This window comes from Sturnus vulgaris, chromosome 7 (genome assembly GCF_052056855.1).
Source record: "Sturnus vulgaris isolate bStuVul1 chromosome 7, bStuVul1.hap1, whole genome shotgun sequence".
In the NCBI taxonomy this organism is placed as follows: Eukaryota; Metazoa; Chordata; class Aves; order Passeriformes; family Sturnidae; genus Sturnus; species Sturnus vulgaris.
Window position 1 is genome coordinate 17,891,522 of NC_142249.1, and position 27,158 is coordinate 17,918,679.

General features: G+C 39.8%; 1 protein-coding gene and 1 long non-coding RNA gene across 4 annotated transcripts in view; one reads left to right on the forward strand and one right to left on the reverse strand.

Moving 5' to 3' along the window:
- Window positions 1-3,169, reverse strand: part of UBE2E3 (ubiquitin conjugating enzyme E2 E3) — a 53,340-nt gene extending 50,171 nt beyond the window's left edge. The window contains exons 1-2 of the mRNA XM_014880294.2: window positions 3,024-3,169; window positions 1,532-1,734 (exon numbers count right to left, since the gene is read on the reverse strand). Of these exons, the coding sequence (XP_014735780.1) occupies window positions 1,532-1,725 (194 nt within the window). The 5' untranslated portion in view covers window positions 1,726-1,734; window positions 3,024-3,169. The remainder of the gene's footprint in view (window positions 1-1,531; window positions 1,735-3,023) is intronic.
- Window positions 3,170-3,703: 534 nt separating this feature from the next.
- The window catches only part of LOC148223186 (uncharacterized), a 203,882-nt gene continuing 180,427 nt past the window's right edge, over window positions 3,704-27,158 (forward strand). Inside the window, exons 1-2 of one of the 3 annotated variants that reach the window (XR_015804812.1) lie at window positions 3,704-3,790; window positions 9,678-9,874. This is a non-coding gene — a long non-coding RNA (uncharacterized LOC148223186). The other 2 variants (XR_015804813.1, XR_015804811.1) reach the window with 2 other exon arrangements.

The following is a 27,158-nucleotide window of genomic DNA, read 5'->3' on the forward strand; positions in this document are numbered from 1 at the left end:
TGATAAAAAGTGATACCGTAACTTGAAATAATCTGTGCATAACTTTACTCTATTACAAACATTGACAAGGAGTTAAGATCTGAAAAATGAGTACGGAAAACTTCCTGTCAATCTAAATTTATTCAGGTACATAAGAGGTGCAATTTCAAAATACACGTTAAACTCCTCTTAAACATGTCAAGTAAGACTTCTTTTCACAAAAGGACCCATATGATCAATACTGTGAATTTCAATTGCAGGTGTTAAAAGATGAGCTAACAGAAACTGCACCGGATGTCCTCGCATTGATACCAGTAAGTTCAGTCAGCCTACAGAACTATCTGAGATGCATGGAATAGACTTGCAACAATTAAGTGAAATAAAGACAAGATGGAAAACCTCAGTGTCAAAAACTTGTATCTCAGTCTTGTCAAACAATGACAAAGTACAAGTGCTACATAGTAGTTCCAAAACTTTTTTCTCTTTGGCCCGTCCTATTTCAAACGGTTTTTATAACAAACTCAGAAGTCATCAGAGCCACACAACCACTCTCTGCAATAATTTTAACATATTTCAAAAAGAATTTACTAAGTTTAAATCCAAGACAAAATTAGTAAAGTGTTTGTAAAAGTCAGAACTACAACACTCACGCCGAATAAGCAAAATTTGAAGCTACTACAGCTATTTTACAACTCTTCTTGCTACAGGATACTTGCAAATGTTTGCAAAGAAAAGCAGCTCCAGGGAAAGGACTGGAAAGTTATGTTTCATCTCCAAAGACAGCTGGAATTAAAGAATTTAAAGTCTGAGTATTTCACACAGCTGATCTTTGAGGAAATTACCAGAGTATACCTCTTGAGAGCCCGACTGCCAACAAACTTATATGCAAATAAAAATGCAACCAATGTAACTAAAAAAGTTTCTGAAGATTCTCATATTTAAAGGTAGAGGCTACCTGTAGAACATCAGGGTTTAAATCCACAGATCCTAAGGGAGAAAACTCACTTAATTTTCTCCCAAAACAACGGCAGAATGAACCCATTCCTTCGAGGTGCGTAAGGCTCTCCTCTGCATCATCATGAAAAAGCTCTCGTAAGGCCCAGAGAAGCCACTGGGGTTTTATGACTTCTTTAATTAGACAACATTGCCTGTCATCAGTCTACAGACCATAATAAAATACTCCAGGAAGACTCCACCCTACACCAACCAGGCATGGAAACCTAACTCAGAAAAAAAGTGCGAAAGCTCTCTTACACATTTTTGCAAATACAAAACGTATCTAGGTGCTCCCCTCCCAGTCAGCCCGTAAGTTACCAAGTTCTGTACCAACTCTTCAAAAGACATAGGACAAGTCTGTGTAACTGCTACCCCAACAAGACTTGGATTAATTAAAACACTGCTTAGCAGGCTCTTGTACTACCAAAGCTGATAGTTCACTCCCTTCCACATAGCTTTACAAGAAGAATCCCTCTGCCCTGACAAGTGCAGCTCAAGTACTGCGGTTCCAAATACCGTACAAAAATACTGCAGGATGTTTCACTGTCTCCTTTACCTTTTTGCACTAGTAGATAGCTTAGCAGTAGTTTTGCTGGATAGTTTGGTGTTCTTCTTCTGCTGGGTGGCAGAGGGTTTTCGTTCTTCTTGCTCTTCAGGTTCAGGTGCAGGCGGATCCCTCTGATCGGCATCTGAACTACCACTGCTGGTACTTGGACTTTCATCGTCTGACCTCTGCCTATCACTGGACATCGTGGGGAACTTTTTGGGGAAGGAAAAGAGGCAGAATTAATATACAAGGAAGGACTCTCTCTTGTCATTCCCCAAGTTCCACTGACCCCTGCCTATCACTGAACATCATACAGAACTTTTTTGGGGAAGAAAAGAGCCAGATTTCATACAACCGGCAGGACTCTCTCTTGGCATTCCCCAAGTTACAGAAAACTTTTAATAGGTGACAAGTCGGTTTCAGTGAGAAATTAATCAAAATATACTTCTTTGTCTCATACCCAAGGGCTGGAGTTTGACAGCTACAAAGCAATATTTACACTTCTGAAAATACAGATATTTCCAATTTTTAAACCCACTCGCATTTTTTTCATACTTTAAACAATATGCCAATTGTCGACTTTGTTCTAAGGCATGAGATAGATTTAGCAGGGTACTTAGGCAATGAACATTAATAACTTATGACACACTGTAAATAACAGACCTCACTAAAAATGTTTTTTAAAAAGTCACTAATAACCTGTAAATATTTACACTGGAGCAGAGCATTTTATTGGGTCCAAACGCCAGATCCCCCCTCTTCCCCTCTCTCCGACAAAATACACTGCCAGTAACACTTGGGTTGATTTCAGATGGAAATGTACACTTGCTCTGAGCATTTAAAGGGCTGGCACGGGGGGGGGGGGGTGGGACGAGGTTTGGTTTTGTGTTGGTGGTAGGGCTTTTTTTAAGAAGAGGAAAAGCCCCGCGATGCATTTAAAGCCACTGGGGTAGCAGCAGCCCCGGTTATTTACATGGCCAGCAGCAAGAACTGCATTTGGCCACCACAGAGCTGCCGGAGGGGGAAGAAGCATAATTCAAACTGCACCTTCTGCACAGCTCTCCCCGCCGCCGCTCCCCGCGCAGCTCCGCCAGGCAGACCGACATTTTTCCGCCGATCGGGAAAGGCGGGGGGGGGGGGGGGGGGGGGGAGAAGGAGGGGGCTGCCCCGGCGGCCGGGGGGGCCCGAGGAGGAGCGGCGGGAGCTGCGGCAGGGCTGGATCCAGGCGGCCGCCCGGCCGCGCTTTGTGGGGAGCGCCAGCTCGCCTCGGCTCGGCTCGGCACGGCGGGCGGCGGCGGCTCGCCCGGCCCCGCTCCGCACCGTGCGTGTGCACCAAGTGAGGCGTGAACTCGGGCCGGCCCCGCGCCCCCGGCCGCCGCCAGGCAGCGAGCGCCGAAAACAAGAACAAAGCTCCTCTACCAGCCCCCCCGCCTCCTCCCCGCCTCCCCCCACCGCGCTCGCCCAGCCGCCGCGGCGGCCGCCTCGCCCGCCGCTCCCTTACCTTCGCCGGCGTCCTGTCCCGCTGCTGGGTCGGAGGGGCGGGATGGCGGGGGGCCGGGCCGGGCCCGCGGCGCCCGAGGAGGGGACGGAGGCGGCCGGGGGGCTCTACGGCGGCGGCGGCGGCTCTGTGGCCGGGCAGTGTGGAACATTGAGAGCCGGAGCAGGGGGGGGACGGGGGGAGGCGCGGTGCGGCCCCGCGGCCGGCGGGTGGCGCTGGCGGGCCCCGCTCTGCGGCGCGGGCTCCCGCGGCGGGCCGGGGGGCCGGGGCGGGGGGCGGCGGGCGCGCGCGCCGCGGAGCGGAGGCGGGGAGGGGGCCCGGCCGCCCCCGGGCTCCCCCCGCCACGCCCGGGCTCCCCCGCCCGCCCGCGGCCCCGGCGGAGCTCCCGGCGAGCGGGGGAGGGGAGAGGGGGCGCTCGCTCCCGCCTGCCGGCCGCCGGGGTGCGCGCAGGCGCGCTCCCGCCGCAGCGGGGACGCGCGTGCTCCGGGCCGGGCAAGGACAAAGCGGCGGCCCGGGGATGGAGGGGGGGGAGGATCGCCCCTCGACGGCCGCTCCGCCCGGCCGGGCGTCACCCGCAGCCGGCAGCTGAGCCCGGCTCCCGAGGGGCTCCGGCCTCCCGGCCGCCGCGGGACCCGCCGGGCCCGGGCCCGTGCCCGGCAGCCGCGATGCCCGGGGGGTCGTGCGGGCTCCGCAGCCCTCGGCCTCGCCAGCCTCACACCTCACACGGCTCGGTTCGTGCCTTGGCCCCGTGTCGGGGCAGGGACGCGCAGGTATGGGACCCTGGGTTTCTTACTCCGCCACCACAAATGCCTGCCCTTGGCACTTTGTCACGCATGGGGGCTGGAGAAACACCGGCCACCCTGCAGCCCCACCACCCTGGACAGGAGTATTCAGCATGAAAACCAGTTAGTTGTTCCGCGAGCAGCCAGCACACCAAATCACAAATGTTTTAAAGAGGAAGGGGGATCATTGATAGCAATTGTGGTGTCACAGAAAGGTGGTGTAGAGTATGGAGATGTAGTTTATTTTCTGGCCCATCCCGAATGTACGGTGCTGGTGTGCACTGGAACAGTTGCTCACACTGTCTGCCCAAAGTAATCCACCAGTTTAGAAAATGTAAATATTCCAGAGCCTGATCACACTCTCCAGTTTCTTTATAAAAGATCTTGTCTGTCTGTGGAAAGTAGACGAGGTTGAGGTGGTGAATAACTGGCTTCTGCAGAGAAGAAATTAACAATTACTATAAATGTTTGTGAAATTTACATGAAATCTCAAGACTGACAGTTGCTGTCCAGCACAAGGGCTTTTGCCTGATTATTATCAACAGCCTAATGACTTAAAACTGCTGTTTTCTTAGGTTGTGCAAGATCAAGAGGTCAGAGAGCAGATCCCGTGCTCCAGAGGGAATAAACAATTGGTACGACAAGGAATACCCTTCTCTGGGGTTAGTTGAAGTTAGTTGAAAAGCATGCTGAAGATTTGGCAGGAAAGTTGAATGATATGATGTGGAGGAATACTGGAGGTTTGTTTGTTAAAGTAGGCTATAGAGAATTCCCAGCTCACCACTACAGGCAATTTGCCCCTGAGGTATGCTGTAGAAAATTCCTAGCATAAACAGTATCTGGCATGATGAGCAATCTGGGCATAATTAGTAAAAGGGAAGCACAGCAATATCAAAAATCTGTCAGTCAGCACCAAGAGCCTTTCCCCCTCCCCTCCTCCCATTCTGTTGAGGATGCTCACAATGAAGATTGCTGGACAGGATTAAGTCTTTAAAATTATTTCAGGTGAAAATTTGCAGTCTTCCCAAAAGAGTAGTAGAAGAATGTACATCTATGGAATGAGAGTAAGTAGATTGGCCAAGAGTTGCCCATCACATCAGCTACTACATGTGTGGCTTTTGTGGCTTTCAGGGTACAAAGTAAAAGTTAAGAAAGCCCATTTAATGGAGACTAATTGAAAAATTATTCTAGATCTTATTTTTTCTCAGCATTTTTTACTATACTAAAATGAATTTACTACAGCAATGTGTGGACATAACAGATATTTATTTGATTGAATATTCATTAATTTGACATCAGGTCTTAAAGGATGACATTTTGTTCTTATGAGGTAGTACTTTCCTTGGGTATGTTTGTTGTGTTGTCATCCACAGTAAGAAGGCAGTGCTGAAAGGTACCGTTTGAAGGAAAGGGAGAAATGCCAATTTTAGTAGCTGTTCTTACAAATCTGCATCTCTGTGACTTTTCATATCCCTCATAATTTGACTTCAGTGTAATTTTAACTGATGTACCCATCATGATTGTGTTTTCTATGTCAGTTTATTGTGTGCTCAAATTGTGGAAGTGCAGCTGGCATTGCAGAGCCTTCCTAAGGAAGTCCTAGGCACTCAGGGTGAGGCCTACATTTTCTTCCCAATCAGTTGCCCTCGTTGTTTATGTGTTGTTGCTTTTGTGTTCTTTGGGTTTTTTTTTTTTTTTTTTTTTTTTAGAAACTCTGTTTGCAAAGGTGGTGGAATGGTAGATTTGTTTTCAGAAGCCCAGTGTCTTTTTGGGTCTGTCTACCTCCCTGTTCTGTCAAAGCAGAGATATGAAGTTTCTGTTAGCACACAGAGATTGAACTGCTGCCTTGGACTGCACAGACAACTGAATATATTTTTCTACATTTAGGAATTCCCAGTTGAGTCTCCTCCATCTGACAGGAAGTTTTTAGATAGCAAACAATGAGACCAAAACTAGGTGAAAAGCATTTTGATCTCCTGGCCCCAATCATTTTAAGGGTGTACAGATGGTAAAATAAGGCCAGCATACATTTTTCATGATTAAGAGCAGCTTAGCTGAAAATACTACTTAATGTTTACAGTTGTATACTTCATCTTTTTTTATTACAAAGTCATAGTTTTCTGACAGTAAATTCATCACCTAGCAATGCATCTCTCTGTCCTAAGTGTATTCCCATTCCAGGTTGTGTTAAAGCTCCTGTTGGAGCCCTACTACAGCACCCTGCTACAGTGCTGCAGATAGATGGGCACAAGCTGCAGAACCAGGAAATGAACTTTTTTTTTTTTTTTTTAAGTGGATGGGGTAAAATTTAGATTGTATTTTTATTTGTAGGTAATGTCACAGTAGCAACTAGTGCTCCTTGTAAGGTAGCTCTTTGTCAAATATTCAGTGTGTCTTGTTGCAAGATAATTAACAGTTTTAATAGAGAGTTCTAGGAAAGCAAATTAGGCAAAAATCTTGGGCCAAGAAGGGGTGTAGTGACTTACAGAAGGGAGTACAGGAAGCCTGCAGTAGCTGCAGTTCATCCTGTTATGCCTTCACCAGGATTATTGTGATGCTGTGGATTCTTTGGGGTTTATGAAGGAAAAATAAGCCTCTAAAGAACAATGTCCCTACAATGTTTCATTTGTGTTCTCAAGAATTTGCAAGAACAGAGGAGGTAAGTTTTTTGAGAAATAAAGTGAATGTGGCAGTAGACAGGAACCACCCCTTAGGAAGCCACCTCCTCATCCCTTTGTCAGCTGGTGTTTAGCCCCTCTCTTGGGTTTGTGTTTCCACCTTACAAAGCCTGGCATGGGAATATGGTGAAGGATGGGAGGGGACTGGGTGGAAGAGATGAAGGCAAGAGCCTGAATACTGCTGTGCTTCAATTGTTCTTGTTTGAAAAATGACTTTTTGGAGGCTACTGTAGCTCAGCAATAATCTTGAGACAGGCCTGACACAAGGCCTGGAACTTGGGATTCTTACAGGACTTTTCAGGATATCTTTCCTTCTCTGAATCCTTACGTGCTTGAATAGTATCAGGAGGAGAATTTTGCCAACGTTTTTTAACACAGGAGTTAGCTGTTTGGTGACAATTCTTTATAACATTGAGTACTGCTGTCTCTAAATCCATAGAAAAATACTTAGTATGCACTAAAGCACTACAGATATTAATTAATCAATCTTCACCATAATCCTAAGAAGTAGACAGTAAGTCTTACTGTTCACCATGCATTGTGTTTGGCAGTTGTATTTTACACACTGGAAGACTGAATGGTCAGTTTGCTACTGGTTTGTAATGGGCAGATTAGCATTAAGTGCTTAAAAACATAACAGATAAATGCATGTTTTCAAAGCACAAAATCATGTGGATATGGTTGTATTACAGTATTCCCATGGAGTTCTTGTGTTCTGTTGTGTAAATTCTTTCCTTGTGTGTGGATTATTGATGCAAGGAGAAAACACAGTGGCCCCTTTGGAGTTCCTGTAGTCATTCATATGAATTCAGTGCTGTGCATGTCAAATGAGTATCAGTGCTTTAAAAAAAATCCATACTTTATTTTTTTTGAAAGCAGCTTGTATTCACCAGCTTTTAATCGCTATAGTTTTCATTTTACTTGGAAAGCTTTGGGAAAAACAAGAAAAATTAGACAAAATTCAGGTGGAATTGTTCTTGGCTACTGGACAAAAGTAATTTGACTTTTGTAAGGATATTTCCCTCAATAAAGAAACATTATTTAATCTGTAAGCAAGAGGATTTTTCCCTTGAAATTTTAATTGTAAATTTCTCTTTAATGTATAGATATGTGTAGTTACAATTGCTTTAATGCATTTAATTTTTAGTGCAGTGTCTTGAATATTTGACTACAGTAGAGAAAAATGTAAATACTGGCAGACTTTTACCTGTACCAAAGTGTGAGAACAATAGGTCTATAAGTGACTTCATGAATTCCATAAAATTTTTTTGTGGTGTATATTCAGCAGTATAGTGTGTATATCATGAGTTAGGGAGAGTGTGGCTCTACAGATACAACCCTGGCATACCAGCATTTCTGGAAAACTTTCAGTGTGAAATCTGCCCCTTTTCTGCTCACGGAGTGTAGTAGTAAAATAGTGTTGTCATTCTTGGTGTGTGTGATAATCTGCTATGAAAGCTGTAATAGTGAATAATGTTGAAGGCCTAGTAAAAATTACATTTCCCTGTTACAAATAGAGACGTTCCACCCCTAAACTATCTCAGATTGAGTTATGTGTAAGTCTATACACAAGCATATGTCTTAGTCCTATCTGCAGACTGCTTAGTTTGGAAACCTTTGGCACCATAAAAGCTCTGGCTCCAAAAGATCAAAGTTTGAGTGAAAGCAGAAAGTGAATAAGCTGGTGGTAATTGAGCTGATATCCTCATTCATGCCAGCCAAGGGAAGGCAAGATAATTATAAAGTCAAATTCACCTGACCAAGCTGAGGTCAGAAAGAAACATACACATGAGGCAGACATTATTCATAAGCTGATGGATGTTTTTATAGAAAAGTAATAATTAAAAAGTACATGACTAAATTGGCCCATCCTGAGTTGTGTTATTAAGAAAGAGGATCCTGGACAGCTCCTTACTGCCTCAGTCTGACTAACCTATTTATTTCCCTGGGGTTAGTTGAGTAAAAGATTTCCTTCATAGCCTTTAGAGCTGGTGACAATTGGCACAAATAGCTTTACCTGGCTTATGAGCATTTTGACACTTCAGTCCCTATCAGGCTCTTCAAATTCTGACTTCCTGTTGAAGAAGGAACCAATCAGCATTTAAAGAAAATCTTAAAAGTTTCCTGAGAACCATCACACCTTTTAGTGATGAGTCACAGTGCTTTACTTTTGCCTGCCTGGAAAGACAGGGACACTTCTGAAAGCACCCTAATTATAGGGTAAGGCCTGTACATATTTCTCATTATCATGTCTGCACTGTGTAAAGACCAGCTTGACTGATGCTGTTTTGCAATAAAGAAAAGCAATACCATTTTTAGCTTATGAAGATCAGGATTACCAAAGACTCCTATGGAGTAGCTTTGTAGCATCTTGCTTTTTGACTAGGAATAAAAAACTATCTGCAATTGTGCACTCCCTTCATGTACAGGAGCCCTGATCTCCCACAAAGGAACCAGAAAGTCGAGTCATGGCCCTATAATGATAAATCACCCCTGCAAATAACTGGGCAGGGCTGGTCTTTCACAGCCCTGACTCGAGCGTGCTGGCCAGTTTCTACAATAACAGAAGGTGTTGCAACTCCCAGCAGTTTATTTTGTGCCCTGGTCAGTGGGACTTGTTCCCATAGTGGGACTTGTGTCCAGTGTTTCCAGTTGCAGTGGGAGAATGGATCTCCACCCACAGTGGTGGTGAGGGCTGAGAGGGGAGGGCAGCCCCGGCTAAAGAGCTCCCATGTATTTGATTTGCTACCTCCTGTGCTGGAGCAGTCACATACAAGCAGAGAGCCTGAGTGGTGAGGTCTCAAATAATTCCAGCTAAAGCCATCTAAGATGGAAAGTCAGGCTCTGGAAATATACTGGCAAAACTCAAGAATAAGAAAGGATTGGATCCTCAGGGCAAGTGGAGGCCTTCTGTTTGTCATTCAGCATGTTGAAATGTTTCTCTGAAATATTTGAGTGGTGAAGTGGTGCAAACTTAGAATGGAGCTGGTTGAATATTAGTCATTTTTATCATCCTCTGTGTGTGATGTCAAGATATGACTATCTTCAAGTAGCTCATTTAGTATCGCCAGCCAGAAATCTTTGTACAGGAAAGTTCTGATTAGCAGTTGTGAGACCAGTCTGACTTTAGTCTTGTCCCATGGTTTCAACAACAAACTCTTCTTTCAGCTTTTGTTCCTTTTTGTAATTTGGAGCAGCATCCTCTCCGAGTGAGAACTGAATCAGGCACTGTCTGGAGTCCTTCACTACTGCTCGTCTGGCTGGGTAGCAGCTGATGGATGAGTGTCCTTTCTGGCCAGCCACTGTGCTGTTTGTCCTGCGCTCCCAGCAGACAATGAAAGACTAAGGATGATCTTTGTGCCCCTATGGAGCTCAGCTGCACTACTGAATGAAGGTATTTCTCACTTTTTTTAAATCTTAAATAGCCATTGTGTCATTTCCCTACCTTTATTCACATGTGTGTCAGTAGACTGCTGTGTTTTCCAATGCAGCAATCCCAACTGCTACTGGAGCCCTCCTTCACAATGCAGTGTGGTACTGCACTTTGTGCTTTTACTTACAACGTTTAATAAATATGTGAATTAACCTACTCCATCTCTTCTGGTAGGAGACTTGTATGACTGCACGTGTGTATCACAGAATATGCTATTCATGAAGATGGCACTGTGGGGCAGGAACTTGAGGTGGAAGTTTAAGATATAATTAGCACCACGAAAGTGTCAGTTAAAGCCTAAGTTTAAAGTGTTTTTATGTCTCCAACTGGAGTTGAGCTGAAATGATGCTCCGGTGTTCTGTGCAACACTGGTGAGAAAGTGTAGGAAATGCAAGCTTAATTCACGTTGGCTCTGCTTGGATCAGACTAACTATAGTATTGCCTGTTCATACTGGAATTTCTAACAGTTATCATTTACTACCATTTATTATGTTTTCACTAATATTTAATGTGAATATTAACATACTGTAGTTTTATGAGTGCTTTTGGGTTAAATAAAAATAGAGAGGACTGTGCTATGGCAGAACAAATAAGAACATGGTGCTAACTTCAAAACAGCAAAAAAAATATGCCAGTGAAGCTGCTTCCACTCATCTTACATCAAAAGATGACTTTACTTTGTACTGTATCCATGATCTTGAAAGCCACAAAAAAATTTCTCAGGGGTATTCTTATTCCTAAGTTACCTTACGTTGTTTTAATTAATTAGCTAAATGGAGATCATTATTCCTGAGGTCTGCTTATTTTTGTCTCTCTTTCAGCTGTGTGTGAGGATGAACTTCTGGCCTTTGCTGTCAGGCTGATCATGATTTTAAATAGTAATGTTCTTCCTAGTAGACTGTATTAATCCTACTGGTGGAAATTTTAAGAGAAAATATATTGGTCGATCGAATTAATCTAATTTAATGTTGAACTGAAACACAGGTTAAAGTTAAGTGTCTAAATACCAACATATAAACAGATGGCCAGGTTGTTTTGAGAAAAGCTAGTAACTCCCATCAATGTTTTCCATATATCTCCTAATATCCAGTATATAGTTGTCTGATATATTGGTGTGGTACTTTATTATCTCAGCATCAAATCAAGGATAAAATGATTCAGTTAATCAGAAGTATCAGCATATTCATTTAATAATTTTGCAATGTGCATTTCAAGTCTCCAGAAAAAAATAGATGTTTTTCTATTTACTTATCTTTCTCAATCTTCACATTGAAGTATTATGGTGCTTATATAGACCTGGCTAAAACACTTGTTTGTTATCTCTTTCAATGGAGAAATCCTGAAACAAAAAAACCCCTCTTTTTAATTATATATTATTTTTCATTTGTTTCTTGTACCAAAGAAGCAGTCAAGTCAGTCTTCATATTCACAACTTTATCTTTCACAGAATTCTACCCAACAAGCAAACATGTAAATGAAAAAAGAGTTTTAAAAGTGCAACACAACTTCTTTTCTTTGCATTATTTCTTAGCAGTTACTATGCTATTGATGGAGTCATTCTGAAAAGCACGGTTCATACAAGCAATATCCAGAAGAATAGGAAGTGCTTTTGTGCCTGAGGCTCAGGGCTGGCAAGTGATAATCTCTGGTTCTGCCCCCTGCAAAAATAAACAAAAATGAGAAAAGAGTGGGAGAACTTGCAGTGAATGTGGAAGGACTGTACTGTAGGGAGACCTGAGCATCTTTACCAGAATAAGTCAACTTTCCTTAGGGGGCAGTAACCATGCAGCAGTCACAGGACTTAATATCTTTCAAAGAAGTTGACAGATTTCTGGGAAAAGGCAGTCCCTTGAAATGTACAAAATTCCTGCTTCTGATTTGGCGTGATGCCTGTCCACCTTTGCTGCAGAATGCTTCAGCACCTGGCAAAGGAGCTGAGAGATTACCAGGACCATATATGAAGAAGCAAACTTGTATTTTGTTCAGAACTGTGCTCAAGTTAGAAACATTTCCTCATAAAACATAACTTCCAACTTAAAAATAAATAGCTCTTTTCTGCCAAGCATTAGAAAGGGGAGATTTCTATTCTGTCTTTAGGTGTACCTGTTCACTAATAGTTATCCTGCTGCCTGGAATCTAAGAGGTTTGCTTCTCTCTGTAGGCTGGCCTCCACAGAATTTGGGTCACTTTCAGAATATCATTATTCAATTTAAAAGCTTTGTTTTCTAGTCACTACCTGGAACAGCTTATTTTCAGACAATGTTCTCTCCTGCCATCTGCTTTACATTATGAACACTGTTTCTCCTAAACTCAAGGATAAGTCTCATAACAGCAGAAGACAGGAGACTTCTGAGGCCCTTGCAGAAACAGAGAGGAATGATCACAACATTCAAAGCCTTCAGGGTAAAGTATAACATGTTATTTTAGCTCTGCTAGCCCCACAATGTACTCAGCTTAAAGCATCAATGAAGAAAAGAGGAAAGCAGAAAAGGTCAGAATGGAGAGAGAAGAGGAAATAAGTCAGGTAAACCCTGTCTGGGGGAAGGAAAGAGCGACTTTAGAATTGTGGCCTGTTGTAATATTGGTTATTAATTTGTGAGAGAAGATCATATACTGCGGGAAAGGGCAGAAGAGATTGAGAGATGAGACAGATAGCATTGCTACACTCTGACCCCAGAGTCACAGGACCATTCTGTGTCTGAGTTCCCTCATCTGTAAAATGAGAATTGCTCCTATTTACGTTTCAGGGTCCTGGGAACCATTAATCAGTGCATATTATTAAGGGTTATTGAGACCACCAGTGGGAAATACAGAATAACCTGTGTCTTCTGGGCTGTTTTTTGCATGGCTGTGTAATCTAGCCAAGGTTATTTTAAAAACAGATACTGTCAATTCAGAATTTGTTGGAAAATAATTCGTTTTAAAAATTAGGAGAAAAAGGGTTGTTGTGAAACACATCTAATTTTAAGGCAGAGGGGGACTACTAATACCCTTCCTCCCAATTTCCATGAAGCACAATCAAGCCTCAGACTTGATTGCTCAGGCTCCTTGTGGTACTGTTCTCTGGAAATAAAATTTACATTTTCTTTTGAAGGAAAGATTTCATTTCTTTGCAAGAGCTGAAAATGAGATGCCAACCTTACCTCTTCCCTCCATACCATGTACTTTTCCTGCCACCAAAAGAGAAAACTGTTCAATAGTTGCTGTTATAGGGAAGGTCAAACGATGGCATTATTTTCTGGAAAAGGTGCAATAGAGAAATGGAGAGATCTCAGCTCTGTAGGGGCAGGTGATGCAAATAGAGCTGCAGCCCTTGTGCTCTTGTCTGGGTGTCTGCCTTTCCACAGTCACGCAGGGTGGGACTCGTACCAGTGACGTGGTTGTGAGGAGCGTGGTGGGCACGGGCAGTTATGGAGAGTATTGCTTTTACTTCGTGTTCAACACTACCCACCACAATGCTCTTAATTGCAAGGATTGTACAAGAGCTGATGAGATGTTCTGGTCCTCATTAAACTAATGTCAGGAAAAGATTAAAATCATTCAGTAGCATTTTTAGGTTTTAAATTAGCATTAAACTCACAATACATTGCTAAATAAAACCTTTTCATCCTCAAATCAGGTTAATTGTAATCTTTACAATTATTCCCATTTTTATAACATTTCCAAACCAGTTATAGTGTCAGTGACTACATACATTTACAGATTATTAGTTACTCATTAACTATCACAGAGCTCCATAACTTCTCTCACCATGACCTCTTTCCCAAAGCAATTCTGGGGCATGAGCCTTCTTTAACTGAAGATTATTTTCCAGCATTGTTCAGATATCTATTCTGAACAGCTTCTCATTCTTGCAGTTTCAGTTTGCAACATTCTTTCTTTTTGCCCTCTGCTCCATCTTGGAGAATATCAATGACATCCAGAGCCTCTGATCACTTCCATCTCTTATGTCACCTGAAATATATAGATTTTTTTTTTCTTTTGTAGGGTCCATTGCTTGCATCATTCCTCTGTGCTCCCACAGTTGATATTCTCCACAGGAGAGTTCTTCAAACTGTTTGGTACAGACCCCAATAAGCTTCTAGTGGATCCCAGGAACTGTGAATTTTTAGACTCTTGAAGGAGCAATGAACTACTTTGACTTCCTGGCAGTCTACATCTGCAGCTATTATATAAAGCTAGTTTTCACTTCCTTGCCTGGAAGTGCTGAGCAGATGCTGTTTCCTCAGAGAAGTGGAAGAACTGAGTGGATAACATGTCCTCTGAGATGCCCTCCTCTTTTGCCTTACATAAATTGAATGAAGATGAATGAATGTTCTTGCAAATAATTTGAAATTATATCCTCCAGAGGGTCTAGTTGTTAAGTAGTGTCAATCTTTACTCTCCAAAAAGCTATTTTTTAATCTCCATATTCTCATCCATTATATATTTGTTTCTTTTTCTCTTCTCTGATCCTTCCTTCCTTCCTTCCTTCCTTCCTTCCTTCCTTCCTTCCTTCCTTCCTTCCTTCCTTCCTTCCTTCCTTCCTTCCTTCCTTCCTTCCTTCCTTCCTTCCTTCCTTCCTTCCTTCCTTCCTTCCTTCCTTCCTTCCTTCCTTCCTTCCTTCCTTCCTTCCTTCCTTCCTTCCTTCCTTCCTTCCTTCCTTCCTTCCTTCCTTCCTTCCTTCCTTCCTTCCTTCCTTCCTTCCTTCCTTCCTTCCTTCCTTCCTTCCTTCCTTCCTTCCTTCCTTCCTTCCTTCCTTCCCCCCCTTATATGTTATGTTGGCCACCCACCTCACTGCATCATTTGACTGTTCATTCCAGCTCCTTCCATTTAAGCCCCTGTTCGTCAAGTCATGTCACCTCTCGTCATATTAAACCAACTGCTCCTTGTTAGCTCTTCTGTCATCTGGTTTTAAGACTGGTTTCTTGAGGAAACAAAATATCTGTGATTATACTGTACAAATGCATCTTAAGCTTTTGGCAAAACTTGGAAGAGGAGTAAAGGATTTAAAGTGTCTTTAAGTTTTGTCAAAGCAGATGGCCACACAGAAAAAAAGAAATTTATTTTGTATTCATCTGAAAAGAAAGAATGCAGTTTGATCTTATTTTTACTAGACAGTAGAAAATCCCTGCAGAGAACTGAGGGACTTGATGTATTAGGTATTACAGAGATTGTATTCTTAGTCTGTGTTTCTCTCCTCTGTGGACTCTCCATAAGCAAAGTTTGATTTTGTGGGTTTTCCCACAGGTGCAGCCTTGAATTTTTTTTCTCCTGTGTGTATTCTTTGGTGTCCAATAAAAAATGAACTTTGCTATATCATTAATATTATTGAGTATCAAAACCAGTCTGTCATAATGTGGAACTCTAATAGAAAGAAGGCTTAATGGACTCTGATATTCACAGACTTGCTGGATACTTGTTTCTTAATCTATTGTATTGTTTAGATAATAAATATTTTGGATAACGCATCATCTTTGGTGGTTTTTTGATCACTATATTGTATTGGAATAGTAAGCAATGGTTATAGTTAGAAAAATGGTTCCCATAGTTTTTAAACATTTCTGTATGTTACATATGTTTTAGGAAGATTAAGGAAAACACATGCTTTCAGTTGCACTGACTTTTGACAGTAGTAAGATGCAGATTCCTTAACACATTCTTAGAATATTTCAGTCTTAACTTGGTACTATGAAACTCTTAATACAGGTATTTCCCAGGAATATAGAACTTACAAGTGTGAAACGTTGTAAGAAATAATGAACGAAATTAAGTAATATACCAATTGAAATCAAAGTAGAAAACACCTAAATCACTTGAAAAGACAAGACATGACTTACAGTGAAGTGGCTGTGATAAGAAATTGCTGGAGTCTACAGTAGAATGGGCTCATCTTGCTGTGTCCTATAAAAATGGCAGGGAATTGCTCCTGGTCAGGAATATGTACTGGACAACACTAGAAAACATGTTAAAAAATAAAAATCTGAGTTTTCTTAAAGATAGTTTTCCACAAACCTTCCTGGAGGACTCTTGATGCACCTGTTTAAGTCACCCTCTTTTGTTTGATATATATAGGAGCAGTGAGTACATGTGAGATACTTTCATACACATACACAGACACAAAACTAAACCCAAGGATATGGAAAAAATGGAAATTGTACTTAGGTAGATTTAGTGACAGTAAATATTAATCTGAGTAAAAATGGGAATTTTTTTGCATCCTGTCAGCCTGTTGTACACTATGTTCTGTGTGTAATTATTCATTTACACCTGTGTGGAATGTCGCAATTCTTATTTCATAACATTTTGCACTGGGTTAAGTTATACCATGGCTGCAGGGGTTTGGTAAATAAATTACTTTTCTTATTTAGTTATTTGTTTTCCTCAGATAGAATATATTAAATGCGTTTCAGACCTGATCTAGTTCCAAATATGAATAGGTTTTCAGTAGCAACATCATATATTTTAGTTGAAGGAGTGAAGAAAAGGAAGAAAAAGAATGTTTTAACTCCAGAGCAGTGTTTTCATGCTTCAGCATACTTGTGTTCCCTAGGTGTCATGTAAGTGATAAATTAACACTTTTGACAGCAAGCATATTTCTATATAACCTTCTGCACAGAAAGTGACTAGTTATTAATTTTAATTGCTCTCTGGCCTCTGACTTTGCTAAAATTCTTGAACACTATAGAATTTCATAGACATGTTTGCAGAGAAAAAGGCATGACTAGATCTGAAGAGGAGGACAACTGTCTATTTTATTTAGAGTCGGTGTTAACTAAGTGGTTAATAAAAATCTTTTCAATTAAAACCAGTTTGTTTTTACAAACTTGCCCTTGTCAGCCAACATCTTCATTCATTAGTTTGCCTTTCCTTTGAAGATTCTTTCTCTAGGTAAAAAGCTGTATGAAATATTCCATGTGAAAAATTAACCCACAACATATTCCTGTTTTATGGAGCTCCTTGTAGATTGATGTGAAAGCTGAATCCCTAGAAATTTTCATTTTAGCCAGGAAAAAAATGTAATGACGATACCAGTTGAGTCACCAGTTGATTGTCTGGGGGCTGGAGCTCCTGTCCTTTAAAGATAAGCTGAGAGAGTTGGGGTTGTTCACCCTGGAGAAGAAAGGCTCCAAGGAGATCCTAGAGCACCTTCCAGTATCTAAAGGAGCCTGCAAGAAAGCTGGGGTGGGACTTTGTGCAGGGGCATAAAGGGACAGCATATGGGGTAATGGCTTCACACTGATAGAGGGGCGATTTAGGGTAGATATGAGGAAGAAATTTTTCACTATGAGGGTGGTGAGGCACTAGAACAGCTTTCCCAAATAAGCTGTGGATGCCCCATACTGAAAGTGTTCAGGGCCAGGTTGGAGGGGGCCCTGACCTGCCTGGTTTAAACATTCCCAAAACATTCTACAATTGTATGAATTCAGCACTTCAGCAGCACCGAAGAGCCACAAAGAATCCCAAAGTTGCTGTTACTGTCTGCTTTCCATGCTGTTGGTAGCACTTAGACCAAATATTGTTATCCTGGGAAAAAAATTGAGAAGGCTCATTTAAAATTGGTATAAAACCTGAAAGATTTAATTCAAACCAAATTTGCACAGTTAAAATGTTTGATTTCCATGGAGTTGCAATTACACTGCAGCAGGTCTGGATCTGGATACACATTCCCTGCCAGGAGCAGTTGTACTGCCAATGGTTCTCTGTGTCAGTGTGTGTCAGTTGCCTCTCCTGCTTTGTCAGCTTTTGGTCACTAAATTGCCAAATTGCCTCAATGCAGAAATGTAGCTGTGATTCTGGGATGTAATAGCTCCTTTATTTTTCTTAACTACATTCACAGTGTTGCATGCTGCTATCATCCCTTAGGGCTGCTGACACAATGACTGAATTTAGACCTTCAACAACAGCAGCTTCAGTACCCTTATTAAAAATGAGATTGTCATTGCTACAGTCTACATTCATCACACATTGATGTCTTTGATCACGTCCCCTCTATCCCAGCCAAACTTATGTTACTGTTTTCTTTGGGGACCGATGTACAAATCGAACTCTCTGTTTCTGATGTAAAAGCTTACTTTAGTTAGAGTCCCCTTCTGTCCCCAGAAAAGTCTGAAGTCTTTCCCAATCCATAGATGAGCAGTGCTAGCCTGTATATTCTTCTCTAAATTTCTCATTTATTGTTTGTCAGAGGTATAAATCAATATCCAGAGGTATAAAATCCAGCAAGTACAAGCTGTGCAGAAAGCATTTGACCAATTAAATGTGGTCATCTTTTCCTGAAGACGAGAAGTCAGATGTTTTGATAAACTACTCACTTAGCAACAAGAAATAGAATATATTAGTTGCTGTCTCTTCCATATGTATTTCTTGTCTGATTATGCCAGAAACAGCTGTGTTTAGAAACCTTTAACCTTAGGAAATGTAAAATTCTTAATTTACCTCAAATAGGAAATCATCATTTTCTGTCAACAAATGCTATGAAAGGTCTACTTTTTCTAGGTGTATTCTGAAGGAATCAAGGAAGTTATGCTGTGCAAAATTTTCAGATGTTTGAAAACACTCCAGTCTTTATTGTCTATTACTATGTATATGCTACTTATAAGGGACCTTTTCTGTAGGCTGTTCAACACATATGGAAAAAGTTTTTTAAATGTGTAAATAAAAATTTGCATTTTTTCCTTCAAGACTTAATTTTTATTGTATGCAAACAGAAAAATTCCCTACAAAACTCTCCTTGAGATTGTATATTTGTATTGTACTGTATAAAATATTGTATTATATAGCCTGTGTATAACTGAAAAAGAAATCAGTAATAGCAAATTATATTTCTTATAATCTGTACTATTTCCTTCAGATGAATATGTCTTTTCAACTAAATGATCTCTAGTGAAAATATAAACCACCTGTCTTGTAGGAGTAGCACATTGAGGAGTGATGATGTCTTTTCACAAGTCACCACATCCTCATCCACACATCATCTCCTGCTGAACACAGTAGTTTATCTTCAAGAGATAAATTCAGCATAATTGCAGGAAGAGAGATTTATGTTTGACATCAGGAAAAACTTCCTAGCCCTAAGATTACCAGACCTTCCTAAGTGCAGTGCAACAATAAAGCAGGTTGTCTGTGTGGAGTCATGGACGATTTCTGAGAGGGTGCTAGAGGAAAACATCCATCAGAAAAAGGTTAGTTCTGCTCTGAAGTGGGGAGATAGACTCCTGTGATTCCAGTCATGATTGTCTCCCTGTGGCCAGAAGACCATGATTCAACATTGGCTCAAAGACTGAAAACATTAAAGCATTTGACATCCATGAGAAAATTAGATTTTTCCCTTAGCTACAAAGGAAAATGTCAGCTGTGAAAACGTCCAATTTGTCTTCAAGGCAACACTTGCAGATAACAAAAATAATGGGCTTTCTAGATTATTCCACCTTGCCTATGGATCCTTTCACAGAGGAGAAGAAATCTCCACACCGGTCTGGCTTCAGACAAAGCACAGCTGTTTCACCTGGTAGCCAAGGAGCACCACAGAGCTGATCTCTTGGCCCTGCATACAGGTCTGTAGGTGAAAACTGTTGTTACTGTGAAATGAAAACTACTTGTTGAAGGGAGAACTTCCCACTGACAGGCCTGTGGGCTTTCTTCTCATCTCTGCTGCATTTCTATAAATCACGTCCTATGACAGCACAAGGGTTTGTACACACAAGTGGAGAAATTGTTCCCCTGTGCTTACATAGTGTTTTGCATTGCTGTGTATGCTGCCTACTTTAGTCATTTAATACTGCTCTCTGTAGTATGTTAATCTCTCTGCTTAGGACAGTATTGCAGGTGTTAAGGATATAGCAATTTTTAATTTACTGACTTAACTTTTATATAAACTTACAACCTTATAATTTCAATATCTGCCTTTATGCCCATTTCATTGAATACTGCCTCATATTCTGAACATACCTCTTAATGCAAGGTGTGATATTCATACACACTGATTTGTCAAGCATGAAGATCCTCTCAAAAAAACTTTTCTAAAGTGTTTTCTATTAACAACAGACTTGAAATATTTAAACAAAACTAGTGAGCAATTTAAAGGATTTTCAAAAAGCTTTGAGAATTAGAAGCACTGGGTAGAAAGGCTTAGAAAATTTCTTTCAACTATAACTTTTAGGTTGCTATAGTAATGTTGTAATAATCTTATTAATAGAAAACTACCTAAATATGCCTTTAAAACTCTTTAAAAATTTGTGCAATATTTTTTAATGTCAGTGCTGGAAACAAGATAATGAATCTGAAGACATTAGCCCCATTGTTTTGTGTTGCTTCAAGCCAGGATGGAGCATCCTGATTTTATCTAATTGTATAAAGGAAATGGTTATCTAAATTTCATAGACAATGGAAAACCTGGTTCTATCTTGAGTTCTTATTTGCATGCACCAACTACACGCACATACTCAGCTCTTCTGCTGCACACAGTGTCTCCTGAACAGTTTTGTTGCTTTAAATGGTGCCTGGCTGTCATCCCCTTGTTAGAATGTCAGCTGCAGAATGATCCTCTATGCTGTGTGCTCTTTTTCTCCTCTTTTTGATTCTTATCCCTCCCAGTGTGCTACTGGCTATACAACCCCCTGGAACTGAACAGAAAGAAACTATGGAACACAATATTACACTAACTTTGGGTGAAGGGTCTGTTGGGGGCTGGGGGTTGTAATTGCAGCACCTCCTATTCCTGTTACTGAACATAATAATGAATAACAGCAGGTAAGATGTCACACTGTGTGAGCAGTTAATATATTTTTCATGCTCTTTGCAAAAACCTTTTGAATGTCTACCACTGCTTTGAGGTAATTTCCTTCAGGGAGGAAATAAGGCTACTGGGACTAGAAAACCAGCCCTTAGAAAGAGTTAACTCCATAATCCACATGGCTTTTATTCATAGGAACTATTGTAATCTTGATTTTTATTGATGTGGATTATAATATTGTTTAAGCCAGGATACTTTTTCAGGGTTTTCATTTCTTCCCCTGTTTCATACTTAATGAAAGGTGTAAGAGAGTATAGCAAACAAGAAAAAGTAGGAAAAATGACAAGAACTTTTGACGTAATGACTCACTGATTTACCCAAATTCATAAAGCTCTTTGGTATAGGGAAATAAATTTTTCTCCTTCTGTACTGAAAACAGGGCATCAGATTATAGTGTTGATGATAGTCATTGAATCTACTTATTATTTTAAAAGTTAATAAGTACTGAATAAGATAAATGTCTTTAATTTTGCCTTGCAAGATTTTACACATTAACCAGAAGATATTTAAATCTTTTCTGAAGAATAGGACACCTTTTCAGGAATGTTCTTCTGACTCATCAGACTTCTTAAAAATTGCCGTATTTTTAATTTTTTAGTAGAATCACTCCTCTGCTTTCCTCAAGCCCTTTTTAAAGAAATTTTCGTTTAGCTTTACTTTTTCTCCTGCTGGCCAGAACATTTTCACATGGTTCTGAAGGTGATAATCACACATGGCAAAAAAAAAAAAAACAACCCAAAAAACCCCCAGTGTTGGTATGTAGAATAATTGATTTCATTTTCATGGCTTCCAAGTTAAAATTCAAAATAATCTTTATAGATGGTGATTAAGGTTGATTGATGATGATTGAGATCATTAAGGTGATGTATCTTTGCAACCAAGGCCTGGCAGGGGGACCAAGGAAGGATTTCTGGTGGTTTTTGATGCTTACTGTTTAGAATTATCTTAAGAGATTTCTAAATATTAACATTGCTGGTTAATAATAATAATTCAGATAAAGTTTTTCAGAGTTGTATTCTGCTGCCTTGGGTATTTCCTTTTTTCATGGAGTTTTTTTTATTATGCTGCTTTCTCCATGAAATTAAGTAATATTTCAGATATTTCCTTTTATAAAATCCAAAGGTTACTAATTATATTCAGTTCTATTTTTGCCTTACTTTGGGGAAATTTTAATACTTCTACATGACATTGCAGTGCATTTACTTCCACCTTTTTGTATAGTCTTTGTATCTGCAGTTTCTGAATATTTACTAAAATTTAGGAAGATACAAATATTCATCTGGACATACATATGGAAAGTGTATTTTTCTCCATTATTTCATCTCTGTTTTATATGGATATTCTCAAGACAGAATAATCTTCTGCATCTGCTACTCTCTCCCTATTAAAAGCTGATTATATGGACAGCTTAGAATAAATAGGATGCAAAGGTATTTTTCAACTAAGCTGTGAAACCTAGATTTGTGATTATATTTCCAGGCTGAATTTGCAAAGGAAAACAGAATCATGTAGCTGGACACTTTCAAATGTCAGTTTTCATATGGTCTTTTTAGAAAGTTTGACCTGTGACTCTTTTAAAAATGCATTCAGGAATATTTCTTTAATTGGGAGACAAAACTTCAGGGAGCTGTCTGAAAGGAAATGGAGTTATGTAACAACTAATAGATTACCCTTATGTACTGTAAAATAATTGCATTTATTATGCCAAAAATTAATAAGAAATTATATACTTATTAGAATTAATGTATTAATACAAATATTACTTTTTAGGCATTATAGAACCTACTAGCTATTCTAGTAATTTTCTGCATTAAATAAAGCTTACTGTTGATAGCAGTTTTGGATAAACAAAATTAAATAAAAGCCTTATGGTTAGCTCTCTTTCTCCATCTGAAGGGAACTTGCTATTGTGTACATTTGCAAACATTCATGCCTAAAAAGGATTGCATAAATCATCATGACCTAGCAATGGACCATAGAGAAAAATGCAACCCTGATACACAATTATTATGCAGAAGTATCTGTTTGAAACCATTGCCTATGTTCACCATATCTCAGCATCAGCTGGCAATATTCATATCAAAATCTAGAGGATAATAAGTTAAAAATAATCAATAGTAATTTATCATTTAATTTATTACTACTTCCTCAAATTCTAGAAGAGTGCTTGATATAATCAGCTGAAGATAGATCATGATAATTTAATACATTAATAGTTAGAGGCTCCAATTGAAGCTCTAACTCCTTTCAGGGCTTGATTATACATCTGTAAAATATTTCTTTCCAGCTACATTAATTGGTAATTTGGCAGAAAAAAATACAGCAAATTAACTTCTAATAATCATCTTTTACTAAATGTGTTTCTATCTTCTTGAGTGTGGAAAGACAGAATATTTAAATGCATTTTCCCTAGTGCACAGTGGGCACTTGTGAGACTCTGCCATCGGGCCCCTGTCTGGAGCCCAGCCTTGGGACCAAAGGCTGTGTCCCGTGATGCTGGCCCAGTTAGGAGCCTCCAAAACCCCATCTGACTAGGCTGACCCTGAGTCTAGCCTTACACTCGGTTGTTTGGGTTCTTCTGGACTCATCCCTGTCCATCAGGAAAAAATTGGCTGCTGAGTCAGATGACAAAGCCATGGAATGAAACACACCTTTAGGATTCAGGCACTGGCTGAAAGCATCTTTTGGTCAGGGGATGGAGTTGGATAGGTCTGGGTTTGAGACTAGCTAGATCTCTGGATCCTAGTGTTGGATTGAATTCTGTCACGCATTTATATTGAAAGACAGCTCTGACTGATTAATCTGAAGAAAATGGCTAGCAATTAAAAAGTTAATTACTATTATCCTTGTGTAGCAGGTGACCAGAGCAACAGTCAGTTTGCTATGGGATTGGACTGGACTTTCAAAAAGAAGTTCAGGACTACAATTCTCTATTTAAGATGTGGCAAACAAATACTATTTCTTCCTCCACCCCCCTTTTTATTTTATCATATATGAAAAAAAAATCCTCAAAATGGCCTGGCAATAGGTAAAGGAAGACCTTGAGGCTTGGTTCTCTCCAATAATTGGAAGTGATTAAGGACAAAAGGATAGCCAATAAGCACGCTGCCAGGATTTGGCAATATTCTCTGCCTTCTGAAATAGCATGCAAGTACTGCTGGTGAGACCATCCATCAGCACCACAGACATTAAAAATGTGAATGACTATTTCTGGAAAAAACATTTGCACTATTTGTATTAGTTCTAGTAATAAAAACTCATGGCAGCAAACCCACTCCAATTCATACTGAAGTGTTTCGCACAGAAAAAATGTTTCTGTGGAAAAGATGAACAGAATAGCCAGAAAGAAATTTCTAAGAGCTACAAAGACTGTAACAAAAGCAGACATTGTGGCAGTAGAAAACAAATTGCCAGCTATTGTAAATCCTATTATTTTCTCAGTGTGCCTAAATAGCATACTACCAGGACTCCCACTGACATTACTAGCATGGAAATAGAATATTATTGTGAATGCATTTTCAAAATATTATAGAAGCCAATAGGGTCCACATAACTGTCTACAGAATATGCAATATAAGCTATCAAGCTCTCCCTCTCCTAGCCAAGGGAATGTGTTTCTTACACAGAGTGAGCCTGATTTCTGGCGAGGCCTCTGTTTTGCCACAATAAATGTAAGTAAATAAAACTAGTGTATTCACAGGTTTAAAAGATGTTTTTACCACCTGATTTCCATTTGACTCATGCAGTCTGCTACAGGGCAGACATGTTTCAATTTCATCACAAGACTTTTCTCTACATGAGGCATGGTGTCAGGAAATGGGACATGTCACAGCTGAACATTGTATCCATCTCTGCATGCTTGCCCATGGACTGTTAGAGATGTTTCGGATCACTTGTCTCGGATACAAAACAGGTGACGCAGTGCTGCAATGATGTTGGGAAAAGTTTTGTTTTTTTAAAAAAAATCTGTAAAAAAAAAGGGGTTTTGCCCAAACTTGTCCTATCTATCAAAATTCTTTCATCTCTCCCTGCTAAATTATTGGTTTATACACAGCTTTCAAAAGAAGTGAGAGGGTTTTTAAAAATGCCATTTCTCTTCCCTGCTCTAGAGTTACATTGTGAAAAGCTCAGTCATACTTCAAAAGGCAGAGGGTTCATTTTGTTGATGACACATCCAGGAATATATGTTCACACACAAGCATGTGTGCTTGCACACACACATTCTACACTCTCCAGAATAATCTTGCATCAGGATATTTTGAAAAATTTCCAAGAGATTTACAAGCTTAATGATCAAAATAGTTCGATGATTTAAATTCTAGAGCAATCAGAAAAGTATTAATTTTTACAATAAAAGCTGAAGAATTAAATCACTGGCAAGTACAGTGAGAGACTTGGGTTCACCACTACAATAGTAAATTCAGTTCTTACAGCTCAATTGTTTTCACTGTCATTTGGCAATAATTTAGATATCCTCATTTCCCGTGAGAATTTCACAGCATATTAAGATGCAATAAAGAATAGTTTGCTTCAGATATGTAACTTTTAACAAATAAACCCATCAAATTGCTATGTAAGGAAAAATAGACATTATTTTAAATTCTGATTATGCATACACTCCTTTACCAGTTTCTTACATGATCTTAGAGATTTAGAATTTTTCAGCTTTTTTTTTTAGCTTGCCCTATAAAATCCATGGCAAAGCAGCCTCTTAAAATAATCATTTTGAATAGATGGACAACTTGCTTGAGAGATACGACTTTTAATTCTGAGAATTTAGTATTTTGTATTTCTCCATCATTTCCAGCGTAGAAGGTTTTCTGTCACTGTAAAACAATTTAAACAAATAAGTTTCCTGTGGCCGGTGGTGGCTGGTTTTTATTTGGTCCATGTGCATAAAGCCTTGGATTACAGTTCTTGCTTTTAAGTTTTAACATGAGTAATTTACTTAAAGTTTAAAGGATTCCATGTGTGTTTGCAAGAGGGAGCTGGGGCTGCATTAAAATAGCATGTATATAAAGACTTGAGGAGATTGACAGCACTGGTTTTGAAATTATAATAGAAAAAAAATTCCAGAATAAACTCAGTTTATAAAACTTTCGTTATGATTGTCAAGCCATTTACAAGCTTATAACAAAATTATGTCTAAAATATTTTATGTGAAAAAACATTTCCAATTTCATGCAGAATAAGGAAGTTTTGAGGAAAAATCTTGCTACCACTGTAGGTAGTTTTGGTAAAATTCCGTAATACCTTCAAGACCTTATTGGCTGTGTGTGCATCTGTGTCTTTGTGTACTTAGCACAATTTTACTACAGTGCTACCTTTGTTTTGGTAACATTTGATGTCCTGTTTACAGTGAAAATTTCATAGAACATACATGTTGTGAGTACCTTGTGAGAGGCATAAGTGGTGCCTTCAAAGCAAACTCAGTGCAAATTTCTCATTGTGCAGCTCGGATTTCTCAGCATGCATATCCAATGTGGGCCATTGAATACAGGCCCTACAGCACACCTGAGGGAAGTACAAATGTTCACATGAATTCCAGCGTGCATGCAGTACCAATAGACAGAGAACAGATCATCAAGTGTGAGGTGAAATAGATTTTAACTTGCCTGATAAAAATTTCTCAGCTCATTCAAGAAGGAACGCACATTTAGTAGCCTAAGTTTCAGGTTGCATGCAAAATTAATTGCAAACCACACACAAACTTTTACAGCAGATCTTGCACTTCTTTATATCACTGGAACATCATGAGCCACACTATGCACATTCCACATCATGTTACATGTTTTCTCGAGACATACCTTTTATTGCACCCTCCAAAAATCTCTTAATGCAAACTTCAGGAGATCAGTGTGAATCTCACTAAGCAAGATTCACTGCATATTGCAGTATAGTTTGGACACTACAGCTGAATGAAACCTTAAATGCATGTATAGATTCAAAATAAACATGCCAAACTAGCATTTCTAAGAATTGCAAAAAAAGTACCAGCAGTGTTCTCATATATCAGCTGCAAAAGTTAATAGATTTTACATTCATACATGTATCCCATACCTGCAAGTGAAGGTACACCTCTGCCCATCTACAGTTATTGCCTTTTATTTAAAACAAACAGTTAGAAAAAAGAATCCCACAAATACAGAGTCATTATGAGAAATGTAAACAGTTCAAATGAGACACAAGTAGTGTTTGGATTAGGGAGTGAAAAGCTACTATCTTGCACTTAAATACAGTGGTTAGACAGCTAATGTATCAAGCAAATTCCAGCAGCTTGGAAATGCAGGCACAAAAACAATGCAAATTGAACAACTGTGATGAATAATTGAAATCATACCCTCAGTGCCAGCTTCCCTGCACAATTTTGCAGCTTGACACAGATTCAAATTTTATAGTGTTTGTACAACATGAATTTCACAGAACACAACTAAAATTATCTCTCTCATGGAGAAACTCCTTCACAATGGG